The 15,974-nt window shown below is 32.5% G+C and overlaps 3 protein-coding genes across 5 annotated transcripts; 1 reads left to right on the top strand and 2 right to left on the bottom strand.

Moving 5' to 3' along the window:
• LOC109351565 (aldehyde dehydrogenase family 3 member F1-like) lies at window positions 2,457-5,705 on the top strand. Its single transcript, XM_019593051.1, has 10 exons — window positions 2,457-2,676; window positions 2,884-2,952; window positions 3,049-3,145; window positions 3,435-3,641; window positions 3,734-3,858; window positions 4,035-4,139; window positions 4,247-4,419; window positions 4,742-4,832; window positions 5,019-5,168; window positions 5,267-5,705. The coding sequence occupies exons 1-10, from the start codon at window positions 2,479-2,481 to the stop codon at window positions 5,534-5,536; spliced, it is 1,485 nt and encodes a 494-aa protein (XP_019448596.1). The 5' UTR covers window positions 2,457-2,478; the 3' UTR covers window positions 5,537-5,705.
• LOC109351564 (E3 ubiquitin ligase BIG BROTHER-like) lies at window positions 6,793-10,642 on the bottom strand. Of its 3 annotated transcripts, none has more exons than XR_002108229.1 (8): window positions 9,806-10,057; window positions 9,364-9,595; window positions 8,438-8,475; window positions 8,257-8,301; window positions 8,039-8,166; window positions 7,233-7,341; window positions 7,008-7,117; window positions 6,793-6,966 (listed from the first exon to the last, which is right to left on the bottom strand). XR_002108229.1 is itself a non-coding variant. In XM_019593049.1 (8 exons), the coding sequence occupies exons 2-8, from the start codon at window positions 9,950-9,952 to the stop codon at window positions 7,064-7,066; spliced, it is 753 nt and encodes a 250-aa protein (XP_019448594.1). In that variant the 5' UTR covers window positions 9,953-9,964; window positions 10,579-10,642; the 3' UTR covers window positions 6,793-7,063. The 3 variants fall into 3 exon arrangements, 2 of the variants coding, with proteins under 2 accessions (XP_019448594.1, XP_019448595.1); XM_019593049.1 differs by adding an exon at window positions 10,579-10,642 and having other exon boundaries at window positions 6,793-7,117; window positions 9,806-9,964; XM_019593050.1 differs by having other exon boundaries at window positions 6,793-7,117; window positions 9,812-10,057.
• Window positions 13,623-15,215, bottom strand: LOC109352756 (lignin-forming anionic peroxidase-like). The gene is made up of 4 exons (XM_019594949.1): window positions 14,888-15,215; window positions 14,586-14,777; window positions 14,180-14,345; window positions 13,623-14,084 (listed from the first exon to the last, which is right to left on the bottom strand). The coding sequence occupies exons 1-4, from the start codon at window positions 15,098-15,100 to the stop codon at window positions 13,687-13,689; spliced, it is 969 nt and encodes a 322-aa protein (XP_019450494.1). The 5' UTR covers window positions 15,101-15,215; the 3' UTR covers window positions 13,623-13,686.

Raw genomic sequence — 15,974 nt, 5'->3', positions numbered from 1 at the left:
TAAATCGGTGAACTGGTCTCAATACTAGTAGGATATAGTAATTGTATCGGTCTTGCAATTATATCGGTTATAATCGGCCAAAATTGGTCATACCGACCGGTATGCGGTTTAGTTAATTAACTACCGGTTGAACCGCTATACCACTATACCAATACCCTAATCAGTTTAATAACTGATACGGTATTAACAACACTAAATTTAGTTGAGTAATTGTTCTCTTAAAATTTTCACTTATCCTAGTTTGGTCTCTATTTTTTTAAAATGGTTCAAAAAATAGGTTAAATTACTCATTTTTAGTATACTTATAACAACTAATATGAACTAATTTGATCTTAAAAATATTACTTTGATCAACATTTAATATTTTTAACATCATTTTGAGTTTTTTCTTGAGAATCAAAATATATATTTACTGTTTACTTTTGTTCACCAACAAAAAAAAATGTGTATTTAAGTTTGTTCTCCCAACTTTCACCTAACCTCTTTATTATTTCACAGCTCAACAGCCACAGTTATTGGTTAAAGCCTTAAAGACATTTTACGTTCAGTCCCTTTGTGGTTGTTTGGGCTTTGCAATACATAACTTGGGACTACTTCAATGCACTCACTTACTGTTTGGTACACACTGCCCTTCATTCACATGTTTTTACAATTTCCATTCTTATTCTCACCCCTACCCTTAATTCACATGTTTTTACCTTCCCTATTGTATTTTTATGTATTATTATATGACATTTGTGTTTCCATTAATGAAGATGATTCTTGCTTCAATGGTGGAGGCATGATAGAACACAGAAACGACGCATTTGAGAATTATTATCATGTTCTTGAAGTTCGAAACGAATCGTCAGGTGACTGGTGTAGTGGTATGAGTTGAAAGGGAAGGGAGTGAGGGTAATAAGGGAATTTTAAAAAGGGCAACCTGCTATAGCAGGTCAAACGCCAAGAAGTTAGGTGTTATCTACTTATGTATATAGATAGGTAATAGGGATTATTGTAGGACACTTTTTTTGTCTAGATAGAGGAACAAGCGAACATGAAGCATTTAAAACTAAAATAGAAGATAGACACAAAGGTAAAGTGGGGAGTGAAATAGGAAAAAACTACAGGGGAGTGGAGAGTGAAAAAGGAAAGAATATTTTTTTTGGTTTCCCACAAGTATTCTCGCACCGGAGACAATCGTATCCGAGTCGGGAATATCCACAGGTACGTGGAGCTAACTCTCCCAGCGGGCATTTGAAAAAGGAAAGAATATACTTTCATATCTATGAATTTGAGCCAACACGCTTGGTTGAGCTAACAGCTCCAAAACCAGAAAATTAAATTACAACCCCTACTATAAACAGTTGAATCACAATCAAGAACAGTTTAATTGAACAAAAATTAGGAGCAACTTCAAACAAAAGAAAATTGGTTTAATACAAAAGATGAGTATCCCAAGGGATACAAGGGTTTTATGTTGAGTGAGACTAAACACAATCAAAAATCCCTCCACATGTGTGTGCCAACTCCTTCGCCATCATCCTAGATGCCATATTGACCAAGTTAACACATGCTACCATCGTCGAACAAATTTAGGTTGTTGCTTTTTTGAGTCGTCAAATCAATCTTGTCATTTTTTGAGAATTAATATCGTTAGTCTTATTGTGAGAAATTTGAATATTAACTCATATTATGGGTAATTAGAAAATTGATACTAATGATCATATTGCGAACATCTTAAAAAAGGGAATTGAGCTAACTATTTTATTGTGTGAAAACATGATTGATAGTTTGTTTATATATTTATTAATAATACCACAAAACATATTAAAAAGAGATTTTATGATGGCTCAACTACTAATTAATGGTCATTGCGATAATTGATTGTTTCTAAACTATATCATCTTCATCTAATGGTCTAGATTGGTGAAGCCACACTATCCAAATTCATTTTTTTGAGGCGTGTGAGTAGAATAGACCAAGGGAGAGAGAAAATATGATCAAAGAAGTGTGTTGAAATGCAGAGTATTATGTTCAAAAATATTTTACAAATAATAGAACTTAATTTTACTTTTTAATAATCACAGTAGAATATAAATGAAATTTTTGTTGAGTTTATTAAGTTTTATGCTATATAAATGAAATTTTAAAAATCACGGTAGAATATATGCGAAGAAGAGTGAAAGAGTTTACAAGTAGAAAATGTATGTAGAACTAATGTCTGATTTTGGTTCAAGACGTGTTGTCTCACTTGTAACTTTCCACTCTTCACATACTTCGATAACAATGGAACTATCCGATGGTCGGAGACTCTCTGGTCGTCAGACTGCTATCACGTTGCCAAGTTTAAATTTTGTGAGGAAAAAAACATGTGGATGACAGAAAATGTAAGGGCCCTTTCCTTTATGAATGTCTAATCAGTCTCCATTGTGAGGTAGTTGAACATATATATATAAATAGTGGTTGTAGAATTGAGATCATCCAAAATTAAGCGCCATGGATACCATGGTCACTTTGGAAAAAGATCTAAGTAACATGAGAGATTATTATGACAGTGAAATTACAAAGCAATGTTCTTGGAGAGAGTCACAACTCAAAGGTTTGCGTAGTTTCCTCATTCAAAAAGAGGAACAAATCTTGAAGGCTCTCATGCAAGATTTAGGGAAACATCAAGTTGAAGCTTTTAGAGACGAGGTGTTTCTCATTTTTATATATACTTATATTATGAATATATATAGTTCATATTTTAATTACTAACCTGAATATGTCTACATAAATTGAATGAATCTTACTGACATTGGTGGATATTGAATATTATATAATCATTTTGCTTTGGCTAGGCTTCAATGTTATATACTAAACTATTGTCATGTTTATTTTGTAACTTGTTTAATGGAGTAGGTAGGGACAGTGATGAAATCCTTAAATTTGGCACTGAAGAGTTTAAAATATTGGATGTCAGCGAAAAAGGTTAGACTTAGACCAGTTTCCTTCAAAAACTCGGAGGTGTTATAAGTTCAGTGGGATTTAGAGTGTGTTACTGACACCAAATTTATACTTGAATAGGCAAAATTGCCACAATTAGCATTGCTTACAAGTGCTGAAATTGTTCCAGAACCTTTAGGCCTTGTCCTCATCATTTCATCTTGGAATTTCCCATTTGGTAAGTTTATACTCTTAATAAATCTAGTTTCATTGCTATGTTAAGTTCAATTTTTTGGAAAAGAAACAAGGTTTACCAACATGGTGTTGGTCCAGTATTGTAAAGCTCCATTAGATAACAGGATGACCAAGAGGTCAAGGGTTCGACGATTCCTGATAGCGATGCTTATATTGGGAGGGACAGTCACACACAGAATTAGTTCTTTATTCAAAAGGGTGATGAGATACACTCAGTATTACACAAAAATGAAACATCTAATATATATATATGAATGAAAACACATGTATAGGTCTATCATTGGAGCCACTTATAGGAGCAATAGCTGCAGGAAATACAGTAGTGTTAAAACCTTCAGAGTTATCTCCAGCATGCTCTTCTCTGCTTGCATCTGGTATCTCCACTTATTTGGACAAAGAAGCCATTAAGGTTGTTCAAGGTGGAGCACTTGAGTCTGAGAAATTACTTCAGCAAAGATGGGACAAAATTTTCTTTACAGGTACATGATCACTCTTTTCTTCTTCTTCTTTTATGAATTGACATTATCATATATATGTAGTCATTGATTTGATGAAAATTTTGTGATAACAGGAAGTGCACGTGTGGGGAGGATAGTGATGAGTGCAGCTGTTAAGCATTTAACGCCTGTTACTCTTGAGTTGGGTGGAAAATGTCCTGCTGTGGTTGATTCTCTTTCATCTTCCTTTGACATAGCTGTGGGTTCAACAATTAATGTTCATTCTTTTGCTTATGCTAAATTCTTCATTATTTCAACACAAATCTTTCATACCCATTATTCTATGATGACATGAAATAATGGGTATTGAAGATTTATCTTTGATTGTTTTGTTTACTAAACAAAGTCACTCTTTTTTTGGTAATTAATCAAAAGGTAACTGTGAAGAGGATTATTGTGGGGAAATTTGGGACGTGTGCTGGTCAAGCATGCATAGCAATTGACTATGTCATTGTGGAAAATGGATATTCTTCAACACTGGTACATGCATGTCTTATGTAAATTTTATGCTAGGTGGTGTGTGTTTTGATATTGTTTTTATTAGGATATAGGGGTATGTGTTCACTCTTGGTTTTTTCTTTCTTTAGGTGGAATTGATGAAGGTTTGGATCAAGAAAATGTTTGGAGAGAACCCAAAAAATTCCAACACTATTACTAGGATTGTTAATAAACAACATTTCCTTAGATTGAAGAATCTTCTTACTGATCCAGAGGTCAAAAAGTCTGTGGTTTATGGTGGCTCAATGGACGAAGATAATTTGTAATCAACCAACACTTTCTCACCTTTCAATCTATTGAATCCTCATGATTCATCATCATAAACATCTTTTAATTAAATAGAAATGTTTAAATATTTTTTATTCTTAAGATAAAGATTATGATATTTTGAAATAGAAAAAAATATAATTGATTAGTAGAAAGTGGACAAACCATTTAAATTGTAAATATTCTTTCCCAACAACTCAGCCGATCAGTATTTGCTTGCATAATATTTACATAAAAAGGTACGAGCAATTTGTTTTACTAGATTTACTAGGCAAAAATACTCTAAAAAGGAAACAGTGTGTTCAAAATCTATGCAGATTTATTGAGCCAACTATCTTGGTGGATCCTCCACTTGATGCAGCAATCATGGCAGACGAAATATTTGGCCCACTGCTTCCAATTATTACTGTAAGATCCGTGCCAATATACGTGACAATAATTTTCATTATATTTATTAGGACCATAAGATAGAAGGGTCACAGAGTGCTAGTTAAAGAAATTCATTGCTGTAGGGTCCTAAGAATAGTAGTTTAGATTGAACACCAGATCATAACCGGTACAATATTAATAACATTTCTAGGATGATTTGCACAGGTGGAGAAGATAGAAGACAGTATTAAATTCATAAGGTCTAGGCCTAAGCCTCTTGCCCTTTATGTTTTCACCAAAAACCAAAAACTGCAGAGAAGAATGATATCTGAAACATCCTCAGGAAGTGTGACTTTCAATGATGCAATTCTACAAGTATGATTACCTTACAAAACTTGTTTACATACTTCAACATATTCACAATTATATAGTACGTAATATAGTAATTTACTCTACTCTTTTGTTGTATGCAGTATGCAGCAGATTCTCTCCCATTTGGAGGGGTAGGTGAAAGTGGGTTTGGCAAATACCATGGGAAATTCTCCTTTGACACATTCAGCCACGAAAAGGGTATTGTGAGAAGAAGTTTCCTCACTGATTTTTGGTATAGATATCCTCCTTGGACACTTAATAAGTTTCAACTACTTGAGGTCTCTTACAACTATGATTATCTGGGACTGTTACTTGTTCTGCTTGGCTTAAAGAGATCACCAAAACGCAGATCTTATTTGGTTTGGCAATAGTTGTTTTATTTTATTCACTTGCTCTACTTAAGAGTGAGGCCAATAAGAATATGTCTATAGTTAATTAGTTATATATATCGATCTAAGCTCACTGCTAGTAATATGTATTTACAATCTATAGGTCTGCGTTTAAGAAAAATAAATAAAGGATTTCTCTATTCACTTCCTAGTCCCTATTTACAATCTATAGGTCCAGATTGGTGAAATCACCATGTAGTGACTAGTGAGGTCACCACATCCAAATTCAATTTTTGTATGGCAATGTGAATATAGACTAGATCCAAGTGAAAAAAATATGAAAAGTGTGCTGAAATAAAAACTAGATAGAGTATTTGATATTCAAACATATTTTATAAAAGTGTAATATTTATGCACTGACAGTACAGATTTATACACAATCAGTATATCATTCACCCTTCGTTTAGATTACTTTTTTTTAGAAGTCAATAACAATTAAAATGAATAGCGAACAATAGATTGACAATATAAAAATACTATAAGTTATATATTTTTTTAAAAATCACGAGGTTGAGATATCATGATTTATCAGTCTTACCTACCACGGTTATAATTGTGTACTGTATTCCGATTAACGAACAATGTTACATGCCTACCAAGTGCCATACAAAGTAACAAACTTTCAGCATAATGAATTACATTCAACTACTTCCAACATCCTTTCCCAGTGACTATTTTCAAAATTAAAATCGAAGAGATGTATAAGGTCAATCATTGCATATATATTCTCTCTACAAACTAAGGCAAACACTATAATTACAGTACATAAAACTCATATTATCATACATTTTTTTCTCTTATATATTATAGAAAATGGGATATTGAGAATATTTATATTATAAAGTTGTAGTTTGTAGACATGGTACAGAAGTGAGTAGCAGCACTAAAACGCATAGGCAGATAGGCCTAGTGAAGCAATAAACCCAATTCATTTAACTTGTGGCACCATTCCACCCGTTCTCATCACAGATTTAACAAACCCCGATTAAAGCCCATTTCAAACGCAAGTTGAGTGTTTGGAATTTACCAGTATTATAATTTGCAACTACAAGTTCAATTGTCTAACACCTCGAGTGTTTGGAATTTTTTCATAAAACTTGCGATTATATGTTCATATTCCTACGTCCAATAGAAACACTATCAGTGACAGGTCATGATAGAGAAAAAAAATACATACACCGACAATGTAAGAGATTTTTATACCGTCACTGCATTATCATATCACACTCATCATAATATTAGTACACGAACACATAGGATGCTCTATAAATATTTTACAAAATCAAACCATATCCATTTCCATATTCTTTATAAAACTGTGATTATGAATCACAGGACTACTCTCTCTGTATTTTTTTTTTACGAATTTTACAATGGTCAACGTAATGAGCAGTCTGACTAGGAAAAAGGAAGCATAACAAATGAATGTATTTCTATGACAGACCCCAAACTCAAGGAGAAACAGAAACATGCAACATTGCAAATTACTTACTATTTGCTCATATGTGATTATGTGTGCTTTGACTTGTCTGCAAACACCTCTGTATAACATACTGGACATGCCTGTAAAAACAATCCCAGCAAGAAAGCAAAAACGATAAGTATATCGGCAGAAATCAAAATTAGCACTAAACCATATTTATTGAGTTCATGACAATCGATAAGTATCTTGTCTTGCCTTATTGATGCTAAGCCATTTGTTTCCACAACTGGCATGATAAATATGTTTACATGGTAAAGAGATCCGCTTGTCCCCTCGCTTATATTCCATCTGGCAAATAACACATCTACACGAGAACACAAGAAAGATCAAAACATTAGCAGAGAGGAAGCAAAATCCAAATACTTGCTGCTCCACCATAAAAAATTAGAGATGGCCAGGACTCAATTCTAACTGTAAAGCACACAACAGACATACACACCCAGCTTTTCACCCATTTGGACATTTCCAAGTTCCAGCTTATACTATGACTTGCGGAAAGAAAAATAAAATCCTGAAGTTTCAATATTTAAGCCCACATTCTATCTTCTTCTCGTTTACGAGTATGTATGAAAGTATGCATTAGATTTGATAGCTACAGCTGATAAAAAAATGTGTTCATTAATGACCTAGCATTTTTTGGTTCACAAGAATCAATCTTCCTGTGTCCATTACTAATCTATATATCATCTTCATGGGAGATATGCACCTTATTCTTCTTAACCACACAATACATTCTAATTAGGTTCTACAAAGCAGTATTTGAGAAGAAAAGGAGACACGTCAGTATCACACTAATTTAAATTAACCCAAAGAATAAGCTAAATAGCAACAATCTCTAAGCACCTAGATCAATTTGGACAACAGAAGAAAGCAGTCAACGAAGAATAAAAAGCAGAAACAAGGATTTTGAAACCTATATGCATGAACTATTATTAATATAATAGTAATGTATAAGGAGAGGAACAATTGTATTAAAACAGAGTCCAAAATCCCAATATTACCTTTCATCACGTGACTTCTTCCTCAAGAAGAAACCACGCTTGTACTTCGAAACTGGAAGCAAGGAAATCTGTTCTTGGGTGAGACCACGGCTCTGAGTTCCAACAGCCTCACCTAATTCAAGTAGTTCCTGCAATAAATGATATGATATTAGTATGAGGAAATGCAAGAGATATATAAAGACCAATACGAGAAGGTATCCAACACTCTCAAATCCAACCTCATAGGTCATGTCATCGGGATCAATATTGTCTTGCCAAATGACCTGCAAAACTTAGAAAATTGCTTAGATAATATTTTATTTTGCTTCTATTGATAAACTGGTAAAGGTAACTACACAAACTACTTAGATATTCATAGCATTTCAATATTTTATGTACGAGGATGTTGAAGGCAAATACCTGATAATCATTGGAATTACCATGATGTCTTCGTGGACCTGAAAGAAAAGAGACAAAAGGTAGTTAAATCACGAGCAAACATTTTACATGCAAGGTCAAAAGAGTGAAAACTACGAAATGTCAACTCTGCAAAAAGTGGGTTTGGATAGACTATATCTACTACCTTTTCTGGGATAACTGGATAGACTTAATTGAGTTATACAAGATTTGAGATGGGCAAAGGTAGCATGTAGACTACTCAGTTAACTGACTCTTCTCTTTCCATCTCCCTCTTTTAGTGATTGAACAAAGCATCAACAGAGGACCCGAGTCTATTTTTTCTACACAACTTATAAATGAATGCTTACAAATTTCATCTTTTGTTTCCTTCTTGGTAGTAAGACAGAATAAAAATTTCATGAAGTCTGGAGGAGGTAAAGTTAAATTAAATAATGGAGAAGAAATTCACATTGTCTAGTTTCAGAAAGGTCAGCTAAATTATGTTAAAACATAAGCTTCAATGTTATACAATCATTAGGATGACAAAAGGAGCTCAAGATCATAGCACTAGAAAGGCAAACAAATGTAAGCAAGTACACTTTATTATGAACCAATAATCTGTAATTCAGCATTTTCAATTGGACTCTTCTATGTCCAGTAAACTGAAATCTGAAAAATACTTTTCTGTATTAATGACTGAAACATATACTTAACTCTAGTTGCAGTTTTTCAAACATTGTGATGCTCATCACATGATAAAGAATGCTTTTAAGGGACTCACATACCCAAGAGTACATTTTGTCATCCAAATATCACCAAAATTGTAATTAATTAACTACTTCTAATGTGCCAGACAGATCATTAGTTGTTTTAATTGTACAAGTGTTTAATCCAAGGACCTTGTAAATGTTAGAAAAACCATCTCCATATGAAAGTCAAGAACTCACGTTCAATAGAATTGTCTTGTGTGTCCGTGTTTACACTTTCTCCCCATTGTGTACTTGCTGCTGCCATCTGTTCATTGGCTGTCGATGAGTTTTCTGACGGCCTCCTATACTCATCCGTCGGTGATTCATGATGGTTTACATCATAACCATGACCGTAGCGATAGTATGAATTACCGTCGAGTTCAGATAGTCCAAACTTGTGAAAGCTTGAAGTTGAAGGGTAGGAACTCTCCTGCATATACAGATGGGATTATATTTCATTTTTTTACATCAATATCATTATATCAGGAACAATTCTAGTAGTCAGCCATTAAAATCTTTCAGATGCAATATGAAACAGAGCAGAGTCTTTCCAACAGATCTACATTAAGGAAGTGCAAAATTTTCCAACAAAACAAAGCGAAAAAATGTGTTAAAACAGAATATAAATAACAGTCTTTACAGGCACCTGAGCATGCGATGCACCAGAAAAAATGAAGTTGACATGTTCATAGGTTAGACCCTCAAAATATTCAATAAAGCTCCCTGCGGTATTATAGGGATAGCTGATGCTATTGTAATGGACCTCCATATGTGGGTTCCAACTCATTGTGAATCCTTCCTGGCAGACAAGTAATTTGCAGAGTGAATTCGCAGCAGATTACAAGAATGAGTGTAAACACAATGAGATGCACAAACAAAAAAACATTAAAGTTCCAGCACAAAGATCAATACATATACAAATATATTCTTCACAGATTCACCAAGCCATAAGATTCATCAACAAAGTTTGATGAAAAAATTAACACAAAACCGTTCGCAGAAAATGTAAACCTGCAAAAAGTAAAATGCAAATAAATGTTCAGTGATGCGAAGGCAAAAGCTATTAACTCAACTAAGGGTTAAGGCTGTTTCGATTTCCATTAGTTATTGCTAACATCAATGCATTCTAAAAGAAAGAATAATCCAACATTTACTATCAAGATTCACCAAGCTTGAGAACTGCTACCTCTCCTTTTGAGATGAATGGAGTATCAATTTTGTCAATCTATGCATCAAAATGATCCTTAATATTCAAATAAGTCCATACTAAAACGTGTTTCTAATAAGCTGATATAGCCAAAAGAAGATTAAGATCTATCGTGAAGAAACATAGATTTCTAAATGCAGAGAAGTGTAAATGGATTCCTAGTCAAACTCCTGATCCGTTAATTGACATACGAAAGAGTAGAATACCTGGAAATGTCACATACGGAAGCAGAAAAATAGTGAAGATGAAGAAGGAGAAATGAGAATGGATTAAAATGGATTGGTGGAATAGAAACCTAGATAGAGTTCGATCGGAATGAAAATGATGAATGACTTTGTAACTCTTCGTTTTGTAACTTTCAACCTCTCTCTCTCTCTCTCACTACACACTGTGCTCTCTCTCTCTCTCTCTCTTCCACCTTTACGCACAGCACAACGCTGGTTTCACCAACACGCCAACTTCGTTAGATAGACTATTTTCAGCTGCATCGCACCTTTTTTTCAACTGTTACAGTCTTACTTTTTTATTTTTTATAATTGAAAACAACTAAAGATTACTCTTCTTTTCTTTTTCTCTTTTTTAATCTCTCATTTTTATTTCATTATTATTTTTTCTGAAAAATCAAATATTCTCTTTTAATTTAGTTAACCCTTGTGAACTAAATAAATAAATGTTTGAAACTGCATGTCCAGGACATATGTAATAACTACACAAAATAATATTATGTAAAAATGCAAAAAATATTTTAATTGTAAGTATATTTTATTTTAAAAAGTTAATTTCTTTTGTACTTTATAGATTTAGTATTGTTATTTAATTTAGTGGGATTTATTTAAATTATTTTCGCTCCAAGTAATATATTATTTTACTCTTACCAATATTTCAATTTTAATTTTAATATGATCACAGATATAAGTAAAATAAAATAAAACAAAACGAATTTTGATTTCAATAACTTTTAAACATAAAATTTCTAAAATCATGTCATTTTATTTTATTATATTTTTTACATACCATTTTCAATTTTAATTATGGGGAAAAGATAGAGGCAACTGAGTCTTATTGGGTTTTTGGTTGGGACAACATTAGTGGTTGGCCAGTGTCTAGAAAATGAACCAGTGAGTGATGAATGTGGTTGAAGTGCGGTGATCAAACAAAACTACTCATGTTTTCTACTTGTCTCCAAATATAATGTCACTTCACTAGATCATTTTTTTTATGTACATCTTTCTCTATTCCCTCTCTTTTCCTAAACTAAGCAAGTACGCAAATGGAAAAAGCTGTCAGGCATGTGAGAGAACCAGACATAGCATAATTGAGAAGCGAATGATACAAAAACCTGGCGTGCAAGTTAAGTGAGGGACCAAAAACTATCATTATTATTATAAGCCCTTCACTCCACATTCCTTTTGTTTTCTCTGCTAAGTCTAAACAAACCTGACTCATTCGGCTACTCATCAATACTATACATAAAAAGATTCTCTGCTTGCACAAATATGCTTTATGTAATGGATGTTCAATTGCTCAACTAAATAAAAATAACGGTTCCTCTAGTGTGTTACACCAAAGCAGGAATTGAAACCGTGGTTTCATTGCTTTTGATTAAATAAGATTTTAACACTAATACATTTGAATAATCAATATAAGGTACCTTATCCCAACCAATCAAAATGTGTTAAATCAGCACATGGAATAGGACATCGTTCAGACATTCTATCTCGTGTACTCGATAAGACTATTATTGTGGTCCACTTAAGGTGGTGGCACATAAACTTCAGGTTTAAGAAGACTTACATGAGTGACTATACCAGTTGAGAATACAATTCTTACTTGGATCTCTGGTTCTCCTCTGTTGTATCTTTTCCCAACCTAATGATTTTCTGTTAATTATTCTGCACTATTCGCCTATGATACAACCACCAAATATTTCCAATCTCTCCCTTCAAAGACATGAGATTTAAATTGCACATGAATGATAATCAACTAATTAGTGTTGATCAAGACGAAATAGACCATCAATTGTTCTCATGAGCTAGTAAGTTACTCCTAAATTTGTAATTACATGTATGTTTTCTGTCAAATCCAGAGTTCTGAAGAGATTGAAACACTATTACACCCCATTATTTTACCATTTCCACTGTTTTTGTTTAACTTGTTTACTCCTAAAGGGGAACTTTGAGTTAGAATTAGGCAGTTCATTAAGCCCAAGAAACACAAGAATGTGAAGGTTTGTAACTATTGATGACAGAAAGACACACTCTAGCATCAGAAAGTTTCAAGAAGACAAGAACAACACATTCATCACGTGCTACTTGCAATCGAAGGGTTTAAAATCTCAGCTTCGAATCTTGAGGTTTCTTTTACTTTCAAGATATGAAATGCAATTTTTCAATTTATGTAAAAGGTCAACACCACCTCCATGGAAGAATGATTATGAACACAGAAGAAGGAATGAGATGAAAACTTCTTTATGAGAAATGGAAGAGAAACAGGGACGAAAGAAAAGAAGAATATATGCTTTCTTTATTGAATTGTAATTGTGTAAGTGAACAATGAATCAAATAAGGCTCTTGTATTAATCACTTCTATATAATAGCTTTTCTGTTAAGCTACCTAACTAACTAAACTATTTAAGTGTTTATAGGAAGTTAAAGTAACTAACGAAACAGCTTCTACTTTCCTAAAACGGGTTCAATACAATTTTACCCAATTATACACTACATTTATTGCTATATATGAAATGTAAATTTATATTTCAATACATGTAAGGATTTCATGAAAATCAATCAATACTAATGTAATGCAAACAGATCATAATAATGTTATTATGTCAAACCTACTTTTAAAAATGCAATAAAAAATTAGTTAATCAAATCATATATTAATTGATCAATAATTTATATTAATATTATGAATATTATAATTCAAATCAATTTTGAATCTAGAAAATATCTATCATCAATAAATTGGTATTATATTTTGAGTTACATAATCTTATAAGATAGTGTTTCTCACATGAGTTTGACCTGACTTCAACAAGAACACTCTTAACTATTTATGGATTTATTTAAATTCATTTATTTTCTCATTTTTCAAAAAAAAAAAAAAAAACAATCAGTTGATGAACATTGAGAATACACAATTAGAATTGCCTAGAAGCTTCACCCTAAATACACACAAGATTTCATGCCAAATTAAAGAACGTTTTATTTAAAAACCCATAGTTACAAACCCTTGATCAATTAAAGAAATGAAAAAAAATATTGAACATGTTTAGAGAAAGATTTCAGAAATGAAGGCATTTTTTTTCTGACTTAGTTGATAGCACTGCAAATCCTTCTTATTATCCCATTTGAGCCAGTTAAAGGTTCGATATCTCCCATCTTTATCATAGCGGCTGCAAAATCAGACTTGAAAGTGGTAGGATTTTCACTATATTCAGACACAATATTGTTGGTAGATCCTCCACTAAACAAAACTTGATCAGAATGAAGAAGACCCTTCTTTTGAATTAAATTTTTGAAATAGTTGTTGTCAAAAGAATTGGGAGTAACCAAATCTAGTGCTGCTAACTTTTTATTGTTTTCAGGATTACTCAGAGATGGACAACCACGTCGACGAGTGCTAGCAAATCCACCATCTATGACACTAGCATTGTCGTATATCCTATTACGAAATGTAAAGCATTGAGCTTGTCCAAGTGTATGTGCACCTACAACCATTACGTGAAAATCATTTAGTTTAAAGTTTTAAGCTTAAATATATATATACACATATATACATATATGTTCTAAACTTATTAATTACCAGATAGAACAACCATATCTCTAGCACTGAGTTGTTTTTTACTGAAACGAGAGATAAGAGTTTCAAGATTATCAGTAAAAAGTGGAAGGTCACTAATAGCTAAATTTTTATTTGCTGTGGTAGAATCTCTCCGTCCAAGCTTAACACTCCATGATGGACCACCCACCTGATCAAGAAAAAATGGGGTGTGATAAATCTTACTATATACGCTTTTGCATGTACTAAGCATACACACACACATATATATATATATATATATATATATATATATATATATATATATATATATATATATATATATATATATATATATATATATATATATATATACACACACACATATATATATATATATATATATATATATATATATGTATATAATAGCTTACTTAGTATATATACTTACAGCGAATGATGCATCTCGTGCTGCTATTGCTACAATATCTGCACATGATACAATTTCGGGGCATATCTTCTCAACCTCAGCTTTAGCTTTATCAATAATATCATATCCCCTTATTGACTTATCATTTTGAATTGCCGTCTTTTCACTCTCGATAGAGGAACTATCATCAAGCAAAATCGATGCGTCACAACCCTGCAAAACAAATTATATAATTAATTGCTCCATATGATGATAATTTAGTAAATTTACACTATAAAATACTTATATTTTGTTCAAAATTGGCCTTTGTGGTTATAAAATACCTGTACGAAACAGTCATGGAAATGAAGACGAATGAGAGACGCAGCCATTCTACGTTCCGCAGAGACGGCGCTTCTAATCACAGTTCTAATTGTACTTAGTGCATTGGGGCACGTATCACTGTAATAATTAGTAGAAAGTTCCGCATTGCATGTTGTGCTTAACAGCAATAGCAACAAAGGTAGAGCGCTAATATAAGATTGCCCAAAACCCATTATAGACTTAAAAATGCTGTTTAAATAATCAAATTAATTACTATTCTCCTTATACAATTTCACTGAAAGAAATGCTTCAAAACTAGGCAAGAGGACAATTAGTGTTGATGGTACAACCTCATATTGCTGCCCTATATATATATATATGTGCATGTGAAGTAAAGCAATATGTGTTTGGAAACTGGTTTGGTCGCTATTATCTGCTCAAACGCGTTGTGTGAGGGCGCGGTCAGAGTTGACAATGACCAATTCTATATAGCCACTAGGGCAAATTGTTATTAGATTAATCCAATTTTGACTTGTAGAATTTTCAATTTTATGTGTTCTTTGAACTCTGCATTATTTATTGCTGTAGAGAAGTTTTCTTCTTATATAAAAACGAGAATTATTATGAATATTGGGTTGACATGTATTTCATTGCCAGCACACTTATGATCAAGTAGTGTAATTCATACACAGTCAATCACAATTCAGGATAAAAGGTAAATATCCATAATCAAAATAAAACTTTATCTATGGAAAAATATAAGAAAATATATTAAAAATTATTAACGATTATTATTAGATATAAAATAGTTATGAGCTATAAGAGACACCAAGTAAAAAAATTAGGACCATATTCTGAGACTTGGGTTAAAACTTACTACTATCAGAGTTGTAAAAAATTGTTATTATGCCTCTCCAAAATAACTAATAAAACTATATTGATATTACCCTTATATTAGTATGTTTAAGGGGCTCAGACAAATTTCTCTGCCTTATCTTTTACTCGACCCTAATTGGTGAAGTTATTTTTTTTGAAATCGAATTCGACTTTAGACCTGAAATTAATTTGATCCCAAATGTTAATCGGGACTGCTTTTGAAGTCGAACT

Source organism: Lupinus angustifolius, chromosome LG07 (assembly GCF_001865875.1).
Source record: "Lupinus angustifolius cultivar Tanjil chromosome LG07, LupAngTanjil_v1.0, whole genome shotgun sequence".
Lineage (NCBI taxonomy): Eukaryota > Viridiplantae > Streptophyta > Magnoliopsida > Fabales > Fabaceae > Lupinus > Lupinus angustifolius.
The sequence above is the reverse complement of the archived record's forward strand: the minus strand, read 5'-3'. Positions and strand labels throughout refer to the sequence as shown.